At 43.2% G+C, this 21,783-nt stretch overlaps 2 protein-coding genes across 3 annotated transcripts in view; both read right to left on the bottom strand.

Annotated features, from left to right (window-relative positions):
• tns3 (tensin 3) overlaps positions 1-12,908 on the bottom strand; it is a 59,183-nt gene extending 46,275 nt beyond the window's left edge. For both annotated transcript variants that reach the window (XM_084410853.1, XM_084410854.1), the window contains exon 1: positions 12,338-12,908. The gene's annotated coding sequence lies outside the window, so the exon portion shown is untranslated. The remainder of the gene's footprint in view (positions 1-12,337) is intronic.
• Positions 12,909-18,268: 5,360 nt separating this feature from the next.
• LOC311292646 (uncharacterized protein) lies at positions 18,269-21,686 on the bottom strand. Its single transcript, XM_084412393.1, has 2 exons — positions 21,622-21,686; positions 18,269-20,386 (listed from the first exon to the last, which is right to left on the bottom strand). Exon 2 carries the CDS (start codon positions 20,379-20,381, stop codon positions 18,876-18,878), a length of 1,506 nt encoding a protein of 501 aa, XP_084268519.1. The 5' UTR covers positions 20,382-20,386; positions 21,622-21,686; the 3' UTR covers positions 18,269-18,875.
• Between the last annotated feature and the right edge of the window lie 97 nt (positions 21,687-21,783).

The following is a 21,783-nucleotide window of genomic DNA, read 5'->3' as shown; positions in this document are numbered from 1 at the left end:
AACAGAGAACAGAGAACAGGGAAAAGGGAACAGAGAACGGGGAACGAGTAACAGGGAACGGGGAACAGAGAACAGGGAACGAGTAACAGGGAACGGGGAACAGAGAACAGGGAAAAGGGAACAGAGAACGAGGAACAGGGAACAGAGAACGGAGAATGGGGAACAGGGAACGGGGAATGGAACAGATAACGGAACAGAGAATGGGGAACAGAGAACGAGGAACAGGGAATGGGGAACAGAGAACAGGGAAAGGGGAACAGAGAACAGGGAAAATGGAACAGAGAACGGGGAACAAGGAACGGGGAACAGGGAAAAAGGAACAGAGAACGGGGAACGAGTAACGGGTAAAGGGGATCAGGGAACAGAGAACGGGGAACAGGTAAGAGAATGGGGAACGGAGAATGGGAAACAGGGAACAGAGAACGGGGAACAGAGAATGGGGAACGGAGAAAGGGGAACGGGGAACAGGGAACAGAGAACAGGGAGCGGAGAATTGGGAACGGGGAAAGGGGAACGGGGAACAGGGAACAGAGAACGGGGAAAGAGGAAGGGGGAACAGGGAACAGAGAACGAGGAAAGCGGAAGGGGTAACGGGGAACAGGGAAAGGGAAAGGGAAAGGGAAAGGTGGAACAGAGAAAAGGGAACAAGGCAAGGCAAGTTTATTTATATAGCACATTTCATACACTATGGCAATTCAAAGTGCTTTACAGAAAGGAATTCAAATAATCACAAAATAAAAAGCAGAGATATATGATACAGTTATAAAATGAGAATGGAAATGGAGAACGGGGGACAGGGAAAGGGGAAGGGGGAACAGGGAACAGAGAACAGAGAACAGAGAAGGGGGAACAGGGAATGGGGCAGAGGGAACAGAGAACAGGGAATGAGGAACAGAGAACGGGGAAAGGGGAACAGAGAACAGAGAAGGGGGAACAGGGAATGGGGCAGAGGGAACAGAGAACAGGGAATGAGGAACAGAGAACGGGGAAAGGGGAACGGGGAAAGGGGAACGGGGAACAGGTAACGAGAATCAGGGAACGGAGAACGGGGAACAGAGAACAGGGAACAGAGAACGGGGAACAGGGAATGAGGAACAGAGAACGGGGAAAGGGGAACAGAGAACGGGGAAAGGGGAACGGGGAACAGGTAACGAGAATCAGGGAACGGAGAACGGAGAACAGGGAACAGAGAACAGGGAACAGGGAAAGGGGAACAGAGAACGGGGAAAGGGGAAGGGGAACGGGGAACAGGGAACAGGGAACAGGTAACAAGAATCAGGGAACGGAGAACGGGGAACAGAGAACGGGGAACGGGGAACGGGGAACAGGTAACGGGTATTGGGAAACAGGGAAAGGGGAACGGGTAATGGGGAACAGATAACACAGAACGGGGAACAGAGAATGGGGAACGGGGCACAGATAACAGGGAACAGAGAATGGGGAACGGGGAAGGGGGAACAGGGAACAGATAATAGGTAACGGGGAAAGGGGAAAGGGGAACAGAGAACAGGGAACAAGGCAAGGCAAGTTTATTTATATAGCACATTTCATACACTATGGCAATTCAAAGTGCTTTACAGAAAGGAATTAAAATAATCACAAAATAAAAAAGCAGAGGTACAGTGGGTACGGAAAGTATTCAGACCCCCTTAAATTTTTCACTCTTTGTTATATTGCAGCCATTTGCTAAAATCATTTAAGTTCATTTTTTTTCCCCTCATTATTGTGTACACAGCACCCCATATTGACAGAAAAACACAGAATTGTTGACATTTTTGCACATTTATTAAAAAAAGACAAACTGAAATATCACATGGTCCTAAGTATTCAGACCCTTTGCTGTGACACTCATATATTTAACTCAGGTGCTGTCCATTTCTTCTGATCATCCTTGAGATGGTTCTACACCTTCATTTGAGTCCAGCTGTGTTTGATTATACTGAGTGGACTTGATTAGGAAAGCCACACACCTGTCTATATAAGACCTTACAGCTCACAGTGCATGTCAGAGCCAATGAGAATCATGAGGTCAAAGGAACTGCCTGAAGAGCTCAGAGACAGAATTGTGGCAAGGCACAGATGTGGCCAAGGTTACAAAAAAACTTCTGCTGCACTTAAGGTTCCTAAGAGCACAGTGGCCTCCATAATCCTTAAATGGAAGACGTTTGGGACGACCAGAACCCTTCCTAGAGCTGGCCGTCCGGCCAAACTGAGCTATCGGGGGAGAAGAGCCTTGGTGAGAGAGGTAAAGAAGAACCCAAAGATCACTGTGGCTGAGCTCCAGAGATGCAGTCGGGAGATGGGAGAAAGTTGAAGTAAGTCAACCATCACTGCAGCCATCCACCAGTCGGGGCTTTATGGCAGAGTGGCCCGACGGAAGCCTCTCCTCAATGCAAGACACATGAAAGCACACCTGAAGGACTCCAAGATGGTGATAAATAAGATTCTCTGGTCTGATGAAACCAAGATATAACTTTTTGGCCTTAATTCTAAGCGGTATGTGTGGAGAAAACAAGGCACTGCTCATCACCTGTCCAATACAGTCTCAACAGTGAAGCATGGTGGTGGCAGCATCATGCTGTGGGGGTGTTTTTCAGCTGCAGGGACAGGACGACTGGTTGCAATCGAGGGAAAGATGAATGCGGCCAAGTACAGGGATATCCTGGACGAAAACCTTCTCCAGAGTGCTCTGGACCTCAGACTGGGCCGAAGGTTCACCTTCCAACAAGACAATGACCCTAAGCACACAGCTAAAATAACGAAGGAGTGGCTTCACAACAACTCCGTGACTGTTCTTGAATGGCCCAGCCAGAGCCCTGACTTAAACCCAATTGAGCATCTCTGGAGAGACCTGAAAATGGCTGTCCACCAACATTTACCATCCAACCTGACAGAACTGGAGAGGATCTGCAAGGAGGAATGGCAGAGGATACCCAAATCCAGGTGTGAAGAACTTGTTGCATCTTTCCCAAAAAGACTCATGGCTGTATTAGATCAAAAGGGTGCTTCTACTAAATACTGAGTAAAGGGTCTGAATACTTAGGACCATGTGATATTTCAGTTTGCAAAAATGTCATCAATTCTGTGTTTTTCTGTCAGTGTGGGGTGCTGTGTGTACAATAATGAGGAAAAACAATGAACTTAAATGATTTTAGCAAATGGCTGCAATATAACAAAGAGTTTAAGGGGGTCTGAATACTTTCCGTACCCACTGTATATGATACAGTTATAAAATGAATTAAAAGAGTACAAAGATGGTACAGGGAACAGAGAACAGTGAACAGAGAACGGGGAAAGGGGAACGGAGAACATGGAACTGGGAACAGGGATTACACAATTACTTACATTGTTCATGGAACATTTTGTCCTGAAATATTTTAGTCGGACATTCATCTAACAGTTTTTAAATTTTGCTACTTGTTTCAAAGATCATATAAATGTAATGTTCCCATAATGTATGAAGAATGATACAATGGAATGTTCCCTAAACAATCATATAACCAAGAAGAAATGCTTATAAAACATTTAAAAAACTGGAGATTTTGAATGTTCAGAGAACATTCAGCAATAATGTTAATAAAAATGTTAGAAAAATGTTGCTAGAATGTAATTTTGTGAGCCGGGACGTCCAAGAAGGCCATGTTAGAAGAAATAGGAAACAACCCTTGATGCATCAGACAGGATTTATATTCATAAGAAACAGCAGAGAAGCAGATGGTCAGATCTCTCTCTCTCACACACACACACACACACACACACACACACACACACACACACACACACACACACACACACACACACACACACACACACACACACACACACACACACACACACACACACACACACACACAACAACAACAACCTGCGTTAGATGCTGTAATTGACAGCTCACAATCCTGCTGTCCTACTGAATACACACCTGAAGCAGCTGAGAGAACAGGTGAACACACACACACACACACACTGCGTTTACATCTGTGCCTCTGACAGACACCTGAACACACACTAACGGTCAACAGTTTGGGGTCGGTAAGATTTTTAATCTGAAAGAGTCTCTTCTGCTCAGCAAAGCTGCATTTATTTGATCAAAAATACAGTAAAATAGTGAAATATCATTCCGATGTAAATCATCTGTTCTCTATGTGAATATACAGTAAAGTGTGATTTATTCCTGTGTTTAAAGCTGAATGTTCAGCATCATTACTCAAGTCTTCACTGTCACATGATCCTTCAGAAATCATTCTAATATGATGATTTGATGCTCAAGAAACATTTATGATTATTGTCAGTGTTGACCAGTGTGGATCAGTCCATTTCTCGTTTCATGGACAGACACTGAACTAGAGCAATAACTGAGAGTATTTGTAGAATAACTGAAGAATTATAACTTAATGCTTTTTAAATATGATAGAGCAGGATGTGTTTCAGTGTATGAGGCGCATGAGCTGAAGCAGATACAGAGATGTGGAGCTGCACACACACACACACACACACACACACACACACACACACACACACACACACACACACACTAGTGTCTCTCAGATCAACACTCAATCACAGCCTCTTTCACTAGATGATGTATTGATCGGGTTCATACTGTAGAGGATCAGTGATGAAGCTCAGGTGAGGACGTGTTCTGACTGTGTGTGTGTGTGTGTGTGTGTGTGTGTGTGTGTGTGTGTGTGTGTGTGTGTGTGTGTGTGTGTGTGTGTGTGTGTGTGTGTGTGTGTGTGTGTGTGTGAACACACTGGTCAGTTTTCTCGGATGCTTCCCGTAGTGAGCTTCTGCTTCTCCTTCACCAGCTCCAGCTCTTTAACCCTTCAAACTCTCTCTGTCTCATCCGCTGCAGTTCATCCGGCTGCACTGCTGAACATGTGTTTCTCTTTATGTGTGTGAGTGTGTGTGTGTGTGTGTGAGGGACTGTGATTTATCACTACCACACAAACACTCGACAGAGTGTTCTTCTTGGGCCAAACTGAGGATCTCCAGTGAGATTTATCAATGAAAGTGGCTGTGATAGCAGTGAAGTGTGTGTGTGTGTGTGTGTGTGTGTGTGTGTGTGTGTGTGTGTGTGTGTGTGTGTGTGTGTGTGTGTGTGTGGGTGGGTGGAGATACACTGAACATTCCTGGAGTAAAGCTTCTCGCAGCACTTGTCATTAAATGCCCAACCCTGAGGACACACACTCACACACACACACACACACACACACACACACACACACACACACACACACACACACACACACACACACACACACACACACACAACACCGAGCCTCCATTATTCCTCCTGCAGTGAGAGTCAGTGAGCGCAAACACACACTTCTGCTCATGTCTCAGATGTTGCTCCTGAGAAACAGAAGCTTGACTCCAACAGAGTCTCCAAACAAACAACTGTGCTCAGATTCACCAAGATCTCAATGATCAGAACTCTAGCAGAACTCTAGTATAACTCTAGCAGAACTCTAGCAGAACACTAGCAGAACTCTAACAGAACTCTAGCAGAACTCTAGCAGAACTCTAACAGAACTCTAGCAGAACTCTAGTATAACTCTAGCAGAACTCTAGCAGAACTCTAGTATAACTCTAGCAGAACTCCATCAGGACTCTATCAGAACTCTAACAGAACTCTAGCAGAACTCTAGTATAACTCTAACAGAACTCTAGCAGGACTCTAGCAGAACTCTAACAGAACTCTAGCAGAACTCTAGTATGACTCTAGCAGAACTCTAGCAGAACTCTAGTATAACTCTAGCAGAACTCCATCAGAACTCTAGCAGAACTCTAGCAGAACTCTAGTATAACTCTAGCAGAACTCTAGCAGAACTCTAGTATAACTCTAGCAGAACTCTAGTATAACTCTAGCAGAACTCTAGCAGAACTCTAGTATAACTCTAGCAGAACTCCATCAGGACTCTATCAGAACTCTAGCAGAACTCTAGCAGAACTCTAGTATAACTCTAGCAGAACTCTAGCAGAACTCTAGTATAACTCTAGCAGAACTCTAGCAGAACTCCATCAGGACTCTAACAGGACTCTAACAGAACTCTAGTATAACTCTAGTATAACTCTAGCAGAACTCTAGCAGAACTCTAGTATAACTCTAGCAGAACTCCATCAGGACTCTATCAGAACTCTAGCAGAACTCTAGCAGAACTCTAGTATAACTCTAGCAGAACTCTAGTATAACTCCATCAGGACTCTAGCAGAACTCTAGCAGAACTCCATCAGGACTCTATCAGAACTCTAGCAGAACTCTAGCAGAACTCTAGTATAACTCTAGCAGAACTCTAGCAGAACTCTAGCAGAACTCTAGTATAACTCTAGCAGAACTCCATTAGGACTCTATCAGAACTCTAGCAGAACTCTAGTATAACTCTAGCAGAACTCCATCAGGACTCTATCAGGACTCTGGCAGAACTCTAGTATAACTCTAGCAGAACTCTAGCAGAACTCTAGTATAACTCTAGCAGAACTCCATCAGGACTCTAGCAGAACTCTAGCAGAACTCTAGCAGAACTCTAGTATAACTCTAGCAGAACTCCATCAGGACTCTAGCAGAACTCTAGCAGAACTCTAGCAGAACTCTAACAGAACTCCATCAGGACTCTAGCAGGACTCTAGCAGAACTCTAGCAGAACTCTATCAGGACTCTAGCAGAACTCCATCAGGACTCTAGCAGAACTCTAGCAGAACTCTATCAGGACTCTAGCAGAACTCCATCAGGACTCTAGCAGAACTCTAGCAGAACTCTAGCAGAACTCTAGTATAACTCTAGCAGAACTCCATCAGGACTCTAGCAGAACTCTAGCAGAACTCTATCAGGACTCTAGCAGAACTCCATCAGGACTCTAGCAGAACTCTAGCAGAACTCTAGCAGAACTCTAGTATAACTCTAGCAGAACTCCATCAGGACTCTAGCAGAACTCTAGCAGAACTCTAGCAGAACTCTAACAGAACTCTAACAGAACTCTAGCAGAACTCTATCAGGACTCTATCAGGACTCTAGCAGAACTCTAGCAGAACTCTATCAGGACTCTAGCAGAACTCTAGCAGAACTCTAGCAGAACTCTAGCAGAACTCTATCAGGACTCTAGCAGAACTCTAGCAGAACTCTAGCAGGACTCTAGCAGAACTCTAGCAGAACTCTAGCAGAACTCTATCAGGACTCTAGCAGAACTCTAGCAGAACTCTATCAGGACTCTAGCAGAACTCTAGCAGAACTCTAACAGAACTCTAGCAGAACTCCATCAGGACTCTATCAGGACTCTAGCAGAACTCTATCAGGACTCTAGCAGAACTCTAGCAGAACTCTAACAGAACTCTAGCAGAACTCTATCAGGACTCTATCAGGACTCTAGCAGAACTCTAGCAGAACTCTATCAGGACTCTAGCAGAACTCTAGCAGAACTCTATCAGGACTCTATCAGGACTCTATCAGGACTCTAGCAGAACTCTATCAGAACTCTATCAGGACTCTAGCAGAACTCTAGCAGAACTCTAGCAGAACTCTATCAGGACTCTATCAGAACTCTATCAGAACTCTATCAGGACTCTAGCAGAACTCTAGCAGAACTCTAGCAGAACTCTATCAGGACTCTATCAGAACTCTATCAGGACTCTAGCAGAACTCTAGCAGAACTCTAGCAGAACTCTATCAGGACTCTAGCAGAACTCTAGCAGAACTCTATCAGGACTCTAGCAGAACTCTATCAGGACTCTAGCAGAACTCTAGCAGAACTCTAGCAGAACTCTATCAGGACTCTATCAGAACTCTAGCAGAACTCTAGCAGAACTCTAGCAGAACTCTAGCAGAACTCTATCAGGACTCTAGCAGAACTCTATCAGGACTCTAGCAGAACTCTAGCAGAACTCTAGCAGAACTCTATCAGGACTCTAGCAGAACTCTAGCAGAACTCTAACAGAACTCTAGCAGAACTCTATCAGGACTCTAGCAGAACTCTAGCAGAACTCTAGCAGGACTCTAGCAGAACTCTAGCAGAACTCTAACAGAACTCTAGCAGAACTCTATCAGGACTCTAGCAGAACTCTAGCAGAACAGGCCAGAGAGCCGCCACAGAGCCAGATCTTACGTCACTGTATACATCTCATGTTGCCCAGCAACGCTAGCGCGGCAGCGCCACACACAAACACACCAGGCTTGTTCGAGATGGTTCGTCTTCTCGCAGACCGATCGGCGCATGACATCGAAGCACTGTGAGAGCGGTCCAAAAGCACAAGGAGTCGTATGCTCTCCACACACTCCCGCAGCTCCGATCGGTCCGCGCCGCTTCGATGCATCTCCAACAAGCCTTCCATCAACAATGGCGGTCATTGTGTTACTATTGATGCTCATGGCTTTGCGAACCTGACATTTTTCTAACATTTTTATTAACATTATTGCTGAATGTTCTCTGAACATTCAAAATCTCCAGTTTTTTAAATGTTTTATAAGCATTTCTTCTTGGTTATATGATTGTTTAGGGAACATTCCATTGTATCATTCTTCATACATTATGGGAACATTACATTTATATGATCTTTGAAACAAGTAGCAAAATTTAAAAACTGTTAGATGAATGTCCGACTAAAATATTTCAGGACAAAATGTTCCATGAACAATGTAAGTAATTGTGTAATCCCTGTTCCCAGTTCCATGTTCTCCGTTCCCCTTTCCCCGTTCTCTGTTCACTGTTCTCTGTTCCCTGTACCATCTTTGTACTCTTTTAATTCATTTTATAACTGTATCATATACAGTGGGTACGGAAAGTATTCAGACCTCTAGCAGAACTCTAGTATAACTCTAGCAGAACTCTAGCAGAACTCTAGTATAACTCTAGCAGAACTCCATCAGGACTCTATCAGAACTCTAACAGAACTCTAGCAGAACTCTAGTATAACTCTAACAGAACTCTAGCAGGACTCTAGCAGAACTCTAACAGAACTCTAGCAGAACTCTAGTATGACTCTAGCAGAACTCTAGCAGAACTCTAGTATAACTCTAGCAGAACTCCATCAGAACTCTAGCAGAACTCTAGCAGAACTCTAGTATAACTCTAGCAGAACTCTAGCAGAACTCTAGTATAACTCTAGCAGAACTCTAGTATAACTCTAGCAGAACTCTAGCAGAACTCTAGTATAACTCTAGCAGAACTCCATCAGGACTCTATCAGAACTCTAGCAGAACTCTAGCAGAACTCTAGTATAACTCTAGCAGAACTCTAGCAGAACTCTAGTATAACTCTAGCAGAACTCTAGCAGAACTCCATCAGGACTCTAACAGGACTCTAACAGAACTCTAGTATAACTCTAGTATAACTCTAGCAGAACTCTAGCAGAACTCTAGTATAACTCTAGCAGAACTCCATCAGGACTCTATCAGAACTCTAGCAGAACTCTAGCAGAACTCTAGTATAACTCTAGCAGAACTCTAGTATAACTCCATCAGGACTCTAGCAGAACTCTAGCAGAACTCCATCAGGACTCTATCAGAACTCTAGCAGAACTCTAGCAGAACTCTAGTATAACTCTAGCAGAACTCTAGCAGAACTCTAGCAGAACTCTAGTATAACTCTAGCAGAACTCCATTAGGACTCTATCAGAACTCTAGCAGAACTCTAGTATAACTCTAGCAGAACTCCATCAGGACTCTATCAGGACTCTGGCAGAACTCTAGTATAACTCTAGCAGAACTCTAGCAGAACTCTAGTATAACTCTAGCAGAACTCCATCAGGACTCTAGCAGAACTCTAGCAGAACTCTAGCAGAACTCTAGTATAACTCTAGCAGAACTCCATCAGGACTCTAGCAGAACTCTAGCAGAACTCTAGCAGAACTCTAACAGAACTCCATCAGGACTCTAGCAGAACTCTAGCAGAACTCTATCAGGACTCTAGCAGAACTCCATCAGGACTCTAGCAGAACTCTAGCAGAACTCTATCAGGACTCTAGCAGAACTCCATCAGGACTCTAGCAGAACTCTAGCAGAACTCTAGCAGAACTCTAGTATAACTCTAGCAGAACTCCATCAGGACTCTAGCAGAACTCTAGCAGAACTCTATCAGGACTCTAGCAGAACTCCATCAGGACTCTAGCAGAACTCTAGCAGAACTCTAGCAGAACTCTAGTATAACTCTAGCAGAACTCCATCAGGACTCTAGCAGAACTCTAGCAGAACTCTAGCAGAACTCTAACAGAACTCTAACAGAACTCTAGCAGAACTCTATCAGGACTCTATCAGGACTCTAGCAGAACTCTAGCAGAACTCTATCAGGACTCTAGCAGAACTCTAGCAGAACTCTAGCAGAACTCTAGCAGAACTCTATCAGGACTCTAGCAGAACTCTAGCAGAACTCTAGCAGGACTCTAGCAGAACTCTAGCAGAACTCTAGCAGAACTCTATCAGGACTCTAGCAGAACTCTAGCAGAACTCTATCAGGACTCTAGCAGAACTCTAGCAGAACTCTAACAGAACTCTAGCAGAACTCCATCAGGACTCTATCAGGACTCTAGCAGAACTCTATCAGGACTCTAGCAGAACTCTAGCAGAACTCTAACAGAACTCTAGCAGAACTCTATCAGGACTCTATCAGGACTCTAGCAGAACTCTAGCAGAACTCTATCAGGACTCTAGCAGAACTCTAGCAGAACTCTATCAGGACTCTATCAGGACTCTATCAGGACTCTAGCAGAACTCTATCAGAACTCTATCAGGACTCTAGCAGAACTCTAGCAGAACTCTAGCAGAACTCTATCAGGACTCTATCAGAACTCTATCAGAACTCTATCAGGACTCTAGCAGAACTCTAGCAGAACTCTAGCAGAACTCTATCAGGACTCTATCAGAACTCTATCAGGACTCTAGCAGAACTCTAGCAGAACTCTAGCAGAACTCTATCAGGACTCTAGCAGAACTCTAGCAGAACTCTAACAGAACTCTAGCAGAACTCTATCAGGACTCTAGCAGAACTCTAGCAGAACTCTAGCAGGACTCTAGCAGAACTCTAGCAGAACTCTAACAGAACTCTAGCAGAACTCTATCAGGACTCTAGCAGAACTCTAGCAGAACAGGCCAGAGAGCCGCCACAGAGCCAGATCTTACGTCACTGTATACATCTCATGTTGCCCAGCAACGCTAGCACGGCAGCGCCACACACAAACACACCAGGCTTGTTCGAGATGGTTCGTCTTCTCGCAGACCGATCGGCGCATGACATCGAAGCACTGTGAGAGCGGTCCAAAAGCACAAGGAGTCGTATGCTCTCCACACACTCCCGCAGCTCCGATCGGTCCGCGCCGCTTCGATGCATCTCCAACAAGCCTTCCATCAACAATGGCGGTCATTGTGTTACTATTGATGCTCATGGCTTTGCGAACCTGACATCAGCATCCAAACACGGCGAATCCAGCGCGTTCGTGCAGCTCGCCATAACCGGCATAGATGGAGATTACAATCGAGCTGCTATTAACTCGATTAGCTGCTATTTAAAAAATGCCGTTCACAAGTTTGTGTTCTTCTTGTTGGTCACGATAACTCCCTGACGCAAGCGGTTCTTACTTCTAGACCAGCAATGTTTTGGTTCTACTTACGAACCACTTTTCCTGGTTCAGAGCTGGTGCTTTGGGAGTCGAAAGACAAAGATCTGGTTTGAAACTAGGCTCTGGCTCTGAACCAGCACCAGCACTGCCTTGGTGGAGAAGGGGTAAACCAGAACTCAGGCAGAACTCTCTCTGGACCATCAGCTAACAGGACTTCACATAACGTTCTCTCAGAGTTGTGAACACACGCTCGTCCGCTACACTTATAGAACATTTGTTCAAAGCTATCAGGCCTTTAATAATGTTTTTAAAATGTTAGAACAAAAACATTATTGATGGAGTGCTTTATCTGAAACGTTTTAGATGGACATTCGTTTTATGTTTTTTAAATGTTTCTACTTGTTTCAGAACATTTAAAAATAACGTCCCACAATGTTTGCTAAATAATGGAAAGGAAAGTTCCCTTTACGCTCACATAACCTAGAAAACACGTTTTTCAAACATTCACAAATTACATTTGCATAACTTAATAATAACATTTTCATCATGTTATTAGACCATATATTTTGTTAGCAGGGACACGACTGACTCATTTGTGTCTTGAGATTTTAGGGGGGAAAACCCTCTGATGTGACAAACTCATGAAGCTCTGGAAGAGAACACACACACACACACACACAGATCTGAGCCATTCAATACAGCTGTCATCAGAACCAATAAAAGCCCTGAACGCAGTGTGAAGACTGATTCATGAGAACAGAGAGAGAGAGCGAGCGAGAGAGCTGCTGCTTACCTTGGCTTGCTGGAGAGTTGGCTGGTCTTGTGTTTGTGAGATGAGAGGGAAAGGAATCTCACTTCACGTTGTCATAGTTTAGTTGTAAATCTGCTGAAGGCCGTCTGTGCTGAAGTCTCAAACTTTAGTCCAGATCTCCGAGCAGATCATTGCTTTCTCATTAGTCTCTTCCCAACTCAGATCCAGAGTTAGTGAAAAGAAAGACGGATCCTCCCTCTGCTCTCGTTCTCCCTCCACTGCTGTTCCCATGAGCCTCCCTGCCTCACACACACACACACACACACACGAGGATGGGGGAAGGGACTCCAACAATACCAGCAGATTCCTCCACACACACACACACTCACACTGATCGGCCGAATGAGATATTCAAGACAAACACAAACGCACTGAACCATCAATATGATGTGCTTAGAAACACACAAGCTCTCATTGTCACATCATTCAACAAGGAACAATCTCACAAAAACTGTCATCATTTCAGCAACACATTTAAAACTAAGATGAAACTAATAGGAAACAAAAAGTTAAACATTAATGTTTAAATATTACTTTAAAATTGTACAAATTATAACCAAAAGGAAACAAACTAAAAAATGTTTTATACAAAAACAAACAAAAAAACTATATATTTAAAAAATATTAAAAAGGAAATGTATAAAAAAAAAAATGTGACAACATTAAAAATATGTATTTAAAAACTAAGATGAAACTAATAGGAAACAAAAAGTACAATATAACAAAATGTTTAGTTTTTTTTAAATATTACTTAAAATTTTTACAAATTACAACCAAAAGGAAACAAACTAATAAAAATGTATAAAAAAAATATGTATATAATAAGAATAAAAATGTGACAACATTAAAAATATGTATTTAAAAAATATATATGCAATATAAAAAAATTAAATAACACTTTTTCAAAATTTCTTCCCTACAAAGAAGAAATTCGCAAGTTAGATCTCTAGCCTTCCAGTTGTTTGTCAGCGCTGAGATCATGTGGAGGCCTCAGATGTGTCTTATAATCTCACATATGTTTCAGAAGATCTCAACAGTGTCTCAAATCTGTGCTCACATTCTAAACACACTACACATTTTGTCTTGTTTTTCAGTGCAAATATCTAAGCATTTTTAAATCAAGACTTGAGGAGCAGATTTCTTGCGCCATTGGGTTTTGTGTTTTGAAAAATGTATCAGAATGAAGTGGTTATGCTTAAAACAAGAAAGCTCATCTGCCAATGGATTCAGAAAAATAAACTTGTTTTCCCTTTGAATTAAGTTTCTTTTCTGATATTTGTTCTTAGTTTAAGAAGAAACTTGACTTGACTTGATATCTCCAGTCATTTTTCTTCTCCAGTAAATGTATCTTTACTTAAGAATGTTTGTACTGGAAAACAAGACAAACATTCTGAGGAAGAACATCATCTTGTGCAGTGTAGATGTCATCTGGATGCCAACTATGTCTCATGTCTGTCTATTGTTATTTCCTCAAGGATTAAGTCTCCTGAGCTTTTAAAGAGCAGCATCTGAGTAATACAACCGTCCTCTGGCTCAATATAACTTTAGCGTTCACATTTTGTTCATTGTTGTAGGTGTAACCGAACGCTGTTAGTCACATGAGCTCGGGCCAGACACTTGAAGACAGCCGTTCATTGGTCTTCTGAAGGCGCAGGAATGTGGCATTACATAACATGGCTTTGTGTGTGGTGATCTCTGATAACTGGTCAATGATTTACCGTGCTTCCAGACATCAGAGAGCAGCACATGAGACGCTGATCTGCTTGTGAATGTCTTGTTCCTGCACTGATTCATGTGTAGGCTATAGTTAACCCTGATGAATGAGCTGCTTCTGTGTGCGATACGCCACCTACAGGTGAGCTGACAGCACTGCGGCCATCAGGTGTTCCTGCCCTGATATTAATGTCTGCTGTGTGCAAGCTAAGACAAGTTTAAGACACGTTTAACACTGCGCTCTGTATGAAACTGTACAATGGTCCTCCCTCGCCCCCAGAAGGAAAGTCCATTTATTGATTTTTATTGCTAAAGCACTAATGGGTAAATTACCCCTCTACATTTCAAATGTGCTTTCTTACCAAAATAGTGTTTACAGGACAAGGTTGTCAAAAAAAAAACTATTAATTATTCCATCAACAAGAACAGAACTTTCTCATCATATGCACCAAATGTCTGGAATGAAGTCCAAAACACCTTAAATCTAGAATCACTTCCATCTATTAATACTTTAAAAAACCTTTTAAAGTCAACTCTGACTGAACGGTGTAATTGCGTTTAACTAGGTACCCTTTAAATTGTATGTCTGTATTTGCTTATGTTAAGTATAATGTCTTGTTTGTGTGTGTATAGTGTATGGAGATTTGTGGTGTAGTGTGTAATCTTTGTCCTGTCTTTTATGTATTATTATTATTTATTTAAAAAAAAACTTTTTTGGCCGCCTGTCTTGGCCAGGACTCCCTGGGAGAAGAGTTACTGTAACTCAATGGGACTTTTCCTGGTTAAATAAAGGTTAAATAAAAAAAAAATTAAGGGAGTCTTATTTAACTTTTTTTAGTTCTTTAATGTGTAAAGTTCCAAAGCACAAAGTCACTCCAAGTGGAGTAATTTTCTATATCAGTGTCAGTGTTTCTGAACTCCTGAAACGCCTCCAGTGTAGTCTTGAGTTTCTTCCGGGAACAAACACGTCACAATATTCCTCATTATAATAATTCATACGCAGAATAATGGGGCGGGGCCTGCTTGAGTTAGTTAGTAGTGTGTTAAACTGGCGGTTATGGTAAGGGGCGGGACAGTTCCCAAACACACTCGAAGCGCTCGACCAATCACAACACACTGATCCAGCCGACCAATCAGAGCACAGTGTGCTTTTCAGGAGGAGGGGCTTCATAGAGACAGGAACTAAACAGAGCGTTACTGACAGACTGGGAAAAGAGGAGCTGAAACAATGGAGAATATGGGAAAATTATGTGTTTTTTGAAAATTCAAGAATCAAAACATCTCAAGTTGTGTATGCAACCCAATTCCCTGAGAAGGGGAACGAGATGCTCTGTTTTGGTGTTGACGCTATGGGAAACAACATAAGTTTGACCAGTGTCTGAAACACGCCAATATTCATTGGCAGACGGCAGTCCATGACATCACAAGGGTGCCTAAGTCAACTCATCAACTCTCGTCTGAAGGAGACACACAGGTAAGGCATGGCAACAAAATGCAGCATCTTGTTCTCCTTCTCAGGGAACCGGGTTGCAGGGGATTTTGGGCCCTATGAAAGAATATGAGGTTGGGCCCCCTACCGCAATCTCTGGGGGCCCCAAAAGTGTGTGGGCCCTTGGAATCGTCCAAACTCTCCTCCCACCCCCAGCCCCTTAGCGGCACCCCTGCCAGGTTGCATACACAACTTGAGACATTCCCTTTCGAACGTAGAACCTCAACACTGGTCTTGGTGTCGCTAGGGATGTATCTCCTGTCCAGAGGGTGAAAGTTTTCTTTTTTATCTTTGATGCCTGAAAGATTTAACCAAATATGCCTTTCTGCAACCACCATCCTGGGATCAAATGACTGATATCAGTGGCCATGTGTTTGGTGGCACGGAAAGCCAAGTCTGATGCGGCTTAGTTCAGCAACCACTTCAGGAGACGATCCCTGCCCCTGATCCAAGTCTTTCAGCAGGTCAGCTTGATATGCAGGGCACCACCAGCTTGACCCGCTGCCGCACACGCCTTGCCGGAGCCTTCAATGAGGGTGCCTCACTCTACGAGAGATAGCTAGCCATATCACATATCCTCACTCACGCAATCCTTTCACATTTGCATAATTCTAATGTTGAAAGGGAATAATGCATGCTGAATATAGCTTCTTCCAGGACTTCTCCATCTCGTTGAGAAGATCTGGAAGAAAAGTAAGGCTCATGGGGGAGGGATGATCATGGCTCACCAGAAATCGCTCATCCAGTCTACCAGAAGTGAGATCCTGTTTTTCACGTGACCCGGTCAGATTCAACCTGGCCATAGCCTTAGACGGAGTTAGACGCCGCCAGCAACATGCTCTCTGCTGGATCAGAAGATGCCGAAGAGCGGGCTTCCGGATCCAGAAGATCGGCAGAGCCTATAAGTTAGGATCGAGAAAGCGAAATCCCTTTCTCAAATTTCTCTGCCAGCCCGACCTGTGAGCGCTATGCCCTGCTCCGTTCTCAACGCAAAAACCGTGGGTGTCCTCAGGTGTCATAAAACGAGGACACAGAGACATGGACTTTCTAAAAAATTGACAAATCCAAAAATTGGAATCTTCTTTTCCACGTGCTACAAACAAACGGCACCTGCAGACAAAATAGTTGATGACGTGTAACTCGGACAGCCGTTTATCCTCACAGGCACTCCGTGTGCAACGTCCTGGACTACCGACTGTCAATGAATATTGCTGTGTGTTTACATGTGACACCGGTCATGCTGATGGCGTTCCCCATAGCATCAACACCAAGACGCAGCATCAGAGATCCACTTCGAAAAGTAAACTATTCTAGTAGAGCCCAAAATCTACACTTTGCAAAGGGGGCATAATAGATCCCCTTTAAACACTTAAAATACGGTTCATTGCTCCAGAGAGCTGACTCAAACTCACAAAGGCAGCACAAATGCTGTTCCAATTGCACATTATTATTTTTTTGGATGGCATGTAAGTACAACTAATGAATGAATGGTTCGGCTTGTTGACACACTGTGGCTCTGTTTACTAAGGTATTAAGATGCGTTTTGGTCGATTGGATCACAAGTATATGACGCTAAATACAGGTGTAAACAAGGTCTAAAACGTTTTGAGCTTGTCCACTTTCCACAACTTCCAGAGGTAGTCGAAAATGCATTCGACTTGCTTTCATAGTGCAAACACTCATGTGGTCGAATGACCTGCAAACAGCCACAGAAGACCTGCAAAACGCCTACTCTCTGCCTACTGACCTAATGCGTAAACATTACGGGAAGCACACTAGCCAGATGGGATTTATACTTTGTCGGGTGAAGACCGACAGTTTGGTTTGAAGATGAGAAACTTAAGCTGCTGCTCTCCGTGTGTTTTTTTCTTCTTCTCCGGTTGCATTCGTGTGTATGGTCATTTGCATGAGCTTATTTCGTCCATTAGATCGAAAGATCTAAAAATACCCATACATTAACCCACCCATAGACCCTCCCCTCGAAGAAATCAGGACAGAAGTGGTTTAAAGTGGACAAAAGAGACGGATTAAAACACCAGGTGTAAACGGGAATGTGTCTCCCAGTGATCCGATCGACCAAAACGCATCTTATACCAGCAGTAAACAGGGCCTGTGTTGTGGATGAGTCTCATGACTGTTCTTTGACCCGCACGGGTCCAGTTCATCCACCTCTCTTATCACGTCCCTCATTGATTCATCTCGGCTGTCATGAGTCTGGCTTACGCTTGGGTTAGTCATTAACATACACCAGTGGAGAGAATCAGCTCTACATCAAAGCGTTCTGGGACTCTGTCAGAAAAGATGGCAAAAAACGTCAGCTTGTGATTGGGGCAGAACCCTTAAAGCGACAAGTTTATACTTCATTCACCCTAAAAGTTCATAGTGGCACTTTAACCATATAACTGCATTATAATTGATATGCACATTTCTAAGGCGTCTAAATTACCAACATGATCAAAACTTTGCTGATTAACCTCTTGCACACAATCTACTACAGTCCTTCTGTCCTCCGATTGATAGTTTAGGCTTTTTTAGCAAGTAAAGTGCCTTTTGGTATTACAGTACAAACGTCCTCCTTCAGCTCGTGGTTCACGTGTCTTTCAAGCAAATGTAAAAATAACTCTGATATTGTTGTTATTTATATTTCAAGAAGAACACTTACTGGACGGAAGCAACTGAGGTTTACTTGATTATCCATACATCATTTTATAGAAAATGGAGAAATGTTTATTTATTCGTCTCTCAATCATCATTGCATTGCATTGCATTACATGTTTTAAAACTACAGAGCTTTGATCATAAAACTAAGCATTATAATATCAACTTACTAAGACATATTATTGGCAGATATAGAGTGACTACCAATATTTATATGAATTTTATGTAAGTATCTGCTATATTGTTATAAAGATCTCATTGATTTACATTACAAGCATCAGAAGTTTATATAAATATCAGCATGTGCACCAAATTGCATATTTTTGCTCAGTTTGAGCCTCTGAATAAAATTGAGCTGTTTTCCCTCCATATTCTCAGGATATCAGAATATTTGAGCCATAAAAGCCTGATGTCCCAAATATGATATAAAACCTAAAACGCCTATGCACACTTTTATTTGTTTATTTTATATTTTGTCTAAAGGTTCAACAAACCTTAAATGTTCCATTTGCAAAAAAAAACAAAAAAAAAACCTTTTACTATAATTTCATATGTCAGGCTTTACAGGGACAAGCTGTACCTAACTGTACAGTTTTTGCTCTTTTCTCTGAGAGTGTATGACGGTTGGTTCTTTGCCGTGTGTGCTGTTAAACGAGAGCACTAAGCCGTCCCATTGGAGCATCCGGCAGGCGCTGGCCACTCTTTGCTCACAACTCTTTCTGATTCACTTCCATCCCCAAATACAAAAAGAGCCTGAAACTTCACGCTGGTGCATTTAGTGAGTTTGCACTGAACGGTTGCCTGGCCTTTGAAGTCTCGAAGCGAGCAGTGAATGCCACCATCGCCAACATCGCCATCAACTGGGATCTCGGTAACGTTTGTCTCGGAAGAGCTGGAGTTTTTCCCACAGACGATCCGCTCCTCGTCCAGGGACACCAGGCTGTGCCCTCGGATAAACTCGGGAGCTTGACAGTAAACCCGCGTCACGTCCTCCACGTTCCTGAGGTTGTTCCTGATCCAGTCGGAGAGGTAGCGTATCCCGCAGTCGCAGTGCCAGGGGTTCCCGTGGAGCTGAACGAGGCACTGGTAGTCCAGATCGTCGAAGAAGCCGTGCGGGACTCTCCGGAGCCGGTTCGTGGACAGGTACAGCTGCTCCATGTCGTGCTGATCCTTCAGCAGATCCTCCTCCAGTGAGCTCAGGTTGTTCTTCTGCAAATGGATGGCTTTCACACCGAACAGCCCTTTGAAGACGGTGCCGGGAAGCGTCGTAATCCGGTTCTCGGACAGATCCAGCTTTTTCAGCGAGATGAGGTTCTGGAAGAGATTCGCAGGAACCTCGGAGAGCCGATTCTGAGACAAGTCCAGATAGGTAACGTGCAGCAGTTTGTGGAAGACCGAGGGGTGGAGCTGCGCCAGATCGTTCTTCTTGAGGATCAGCTTCCGGAGGCTGGGCGGGAACACGTCGACGCTCAGGTTGCGTATGCGATTGCCTCGGAGGTTCAGCTCCTCCAGGAGATCCAGGTGGGAGAAGATCCCCGCCGGAAGCTGCGGGATCATGTTGGCCTGCAGCGAGAGCGCTCTCAGGAGAGAGTTGTTCTGGAAAACATCCGCCGAGACCGAGCCGATGTGGTTGAAGGACAGGTCCAGCTCCTGCAGTTTGTGGAGACGATGGAAGGGACGAACGGGAAGAGACAGCAAGTCGTTCCCTCTCAACTGCAGCATCTCCAGCTTCTGTAAAGAGTCAAAGATGCCGGCATCCAGAACGCCGATCTTGTCGTGGTTGAGCATCAGTGTCGTGAGGTTGGCCAGCGAGCCGAAGGCCTGCACTTCAAGCCTCAGCCAGGAGTTCCCGCTGATCTCCAGCTCCCGCAGCTCCGGCAGCCGGTCGAAGGCGTCGCCCGAGACAGACTTCACCTGGCCGTTGAGGAACACCAGTTTGCTGAGTCTGAGGTTCTCTCTGAAGGAGTGTCCGTCCAGACGCGTGAGGCCCGACGCCACTACGATCAGCTCTCTGACCTGAGCTGAGATGTTGAGCGGGAGCGCTCTCATGGCGTCGTCTGCGCAGACCACCTTAGCAGCCGAGAAGCACTGGCACAGTTCAGGACAGCCACGACTGCAGTGCAGCTGAATCAGGACCAGCAGAAGCGCAGGCCAGTGTTTGCTCATGACTTCTGGGAACAGAAAAGCCACAGGTCAGCTGCAGTCGCTGCGTCTCTTCCAGTTTCCAAAGATAATAGCATTTTCCTCTCATATGCAGTTTGCAGATGTTACGTGAGGTTCAAAGATCTCCACATTTTCACGAAGACTCATTACAGTGAGAAGAAGAAAACATGCTGGATGTCATCTAATGCACATTAGGCCTTGATGATTGAAAGCAAATGAAAGGTTTTGCTTAACCTTACAGTATATTCCCTCGGAAATCAGACCCATTACTTTTACACACATTTACACTTCACAATAAGGTTTCACTTGTTAACAACTGACATGAACTAAGAATGGAAAATACGTCTAAAGCATTTGTTAATCTTAGTTAACGTTAATGTCAACATTTACTAACTTATTGTCAGTAATAACATTTAATAACTATTGTACCTGAACGAATTTGAACTAACAATGAACAGTTATTTCTATTAACTAATATTAACAAAGATAACTAAATACTGTAACAGATGTATTGCTAATTGTTAGATAGTGTTTGTTAATGCATTAACTAACTTTAACTAACAGGACCTTATTATTGCGTAAACAATGAATTAACAACGAACAACAGTATATTTATAAATTGACATTAACCTAGATTAATAAAAGCTGTAAAATAATTGTCTATTGTTCATGATACCCGACTAATGGTAATGAATTCAGTCTTGAATTGTTAAGATCTCATTTATCGGCTTATTTATTCCAATGAAAAGTATTTACATTAAAATTATGCAAAAAGAACATTTGGTAACACTTTACAACAAGATTCATTAGTTAACATTAGTTAACTACCTTAGTTAACATGAAATAAGAATGAATAATACTTCTTCAGCATTTATTAATCTTAGTTAATATTAATTCCAACATTTACTAATACATTATTAAAATCAAAGGTTGTATTTCTTAACATTAGTTAATGCACTGTGAACTAACATGAACACACAATGAACAGCTGGATTTTTATAAACTAACATTAACAAGTAGAGTAACAATAACAAATGTATTGCTCATTGTTAGTTCATGTTAGTTAATACATTAACTAATGTTAACTAATGAACCTCATTGTAAAGTGTTACTGAACATTTAAATTTGGTCATAAAATAGGATCAGGGGACTACAACTTAAAATGCATGAAATAAAGAAACAAAATGCATGAAAATGAGAAATGCCTTGCTCTTCTTTGGAAATAAACAGTGTTGTGACGTACCGCTGTTGCACACATCAGCTCCAGGAGAAATGAGTGACTCTGAGGATCTCCGTCTGATGATCTGTCTGTCTGAGGAGACTGACTGTGATTGGTCGAGTCGATCTATGAGACTGACTGTGATTGGTCGAGTCGATCTGTGACATCAGACTGCTGAAACACAAT

The sequence above is a fragment of the Rutilus rutilus genome, assembly GCF_951802725.1.
Source record: "Rutilus rutilus genome assembly, chromosome: 6".
In the NCBI taxonomy this organism is placed as follows: Eukaryota; Metazoa; Chordata; class Actinopteri; order Cypriniformes; family Leuciscidae; genus Rutilus; species Rutilus rutilus.
This window is presented reverse-complemented; position numbering and strand designations above follow the sequence as displayed.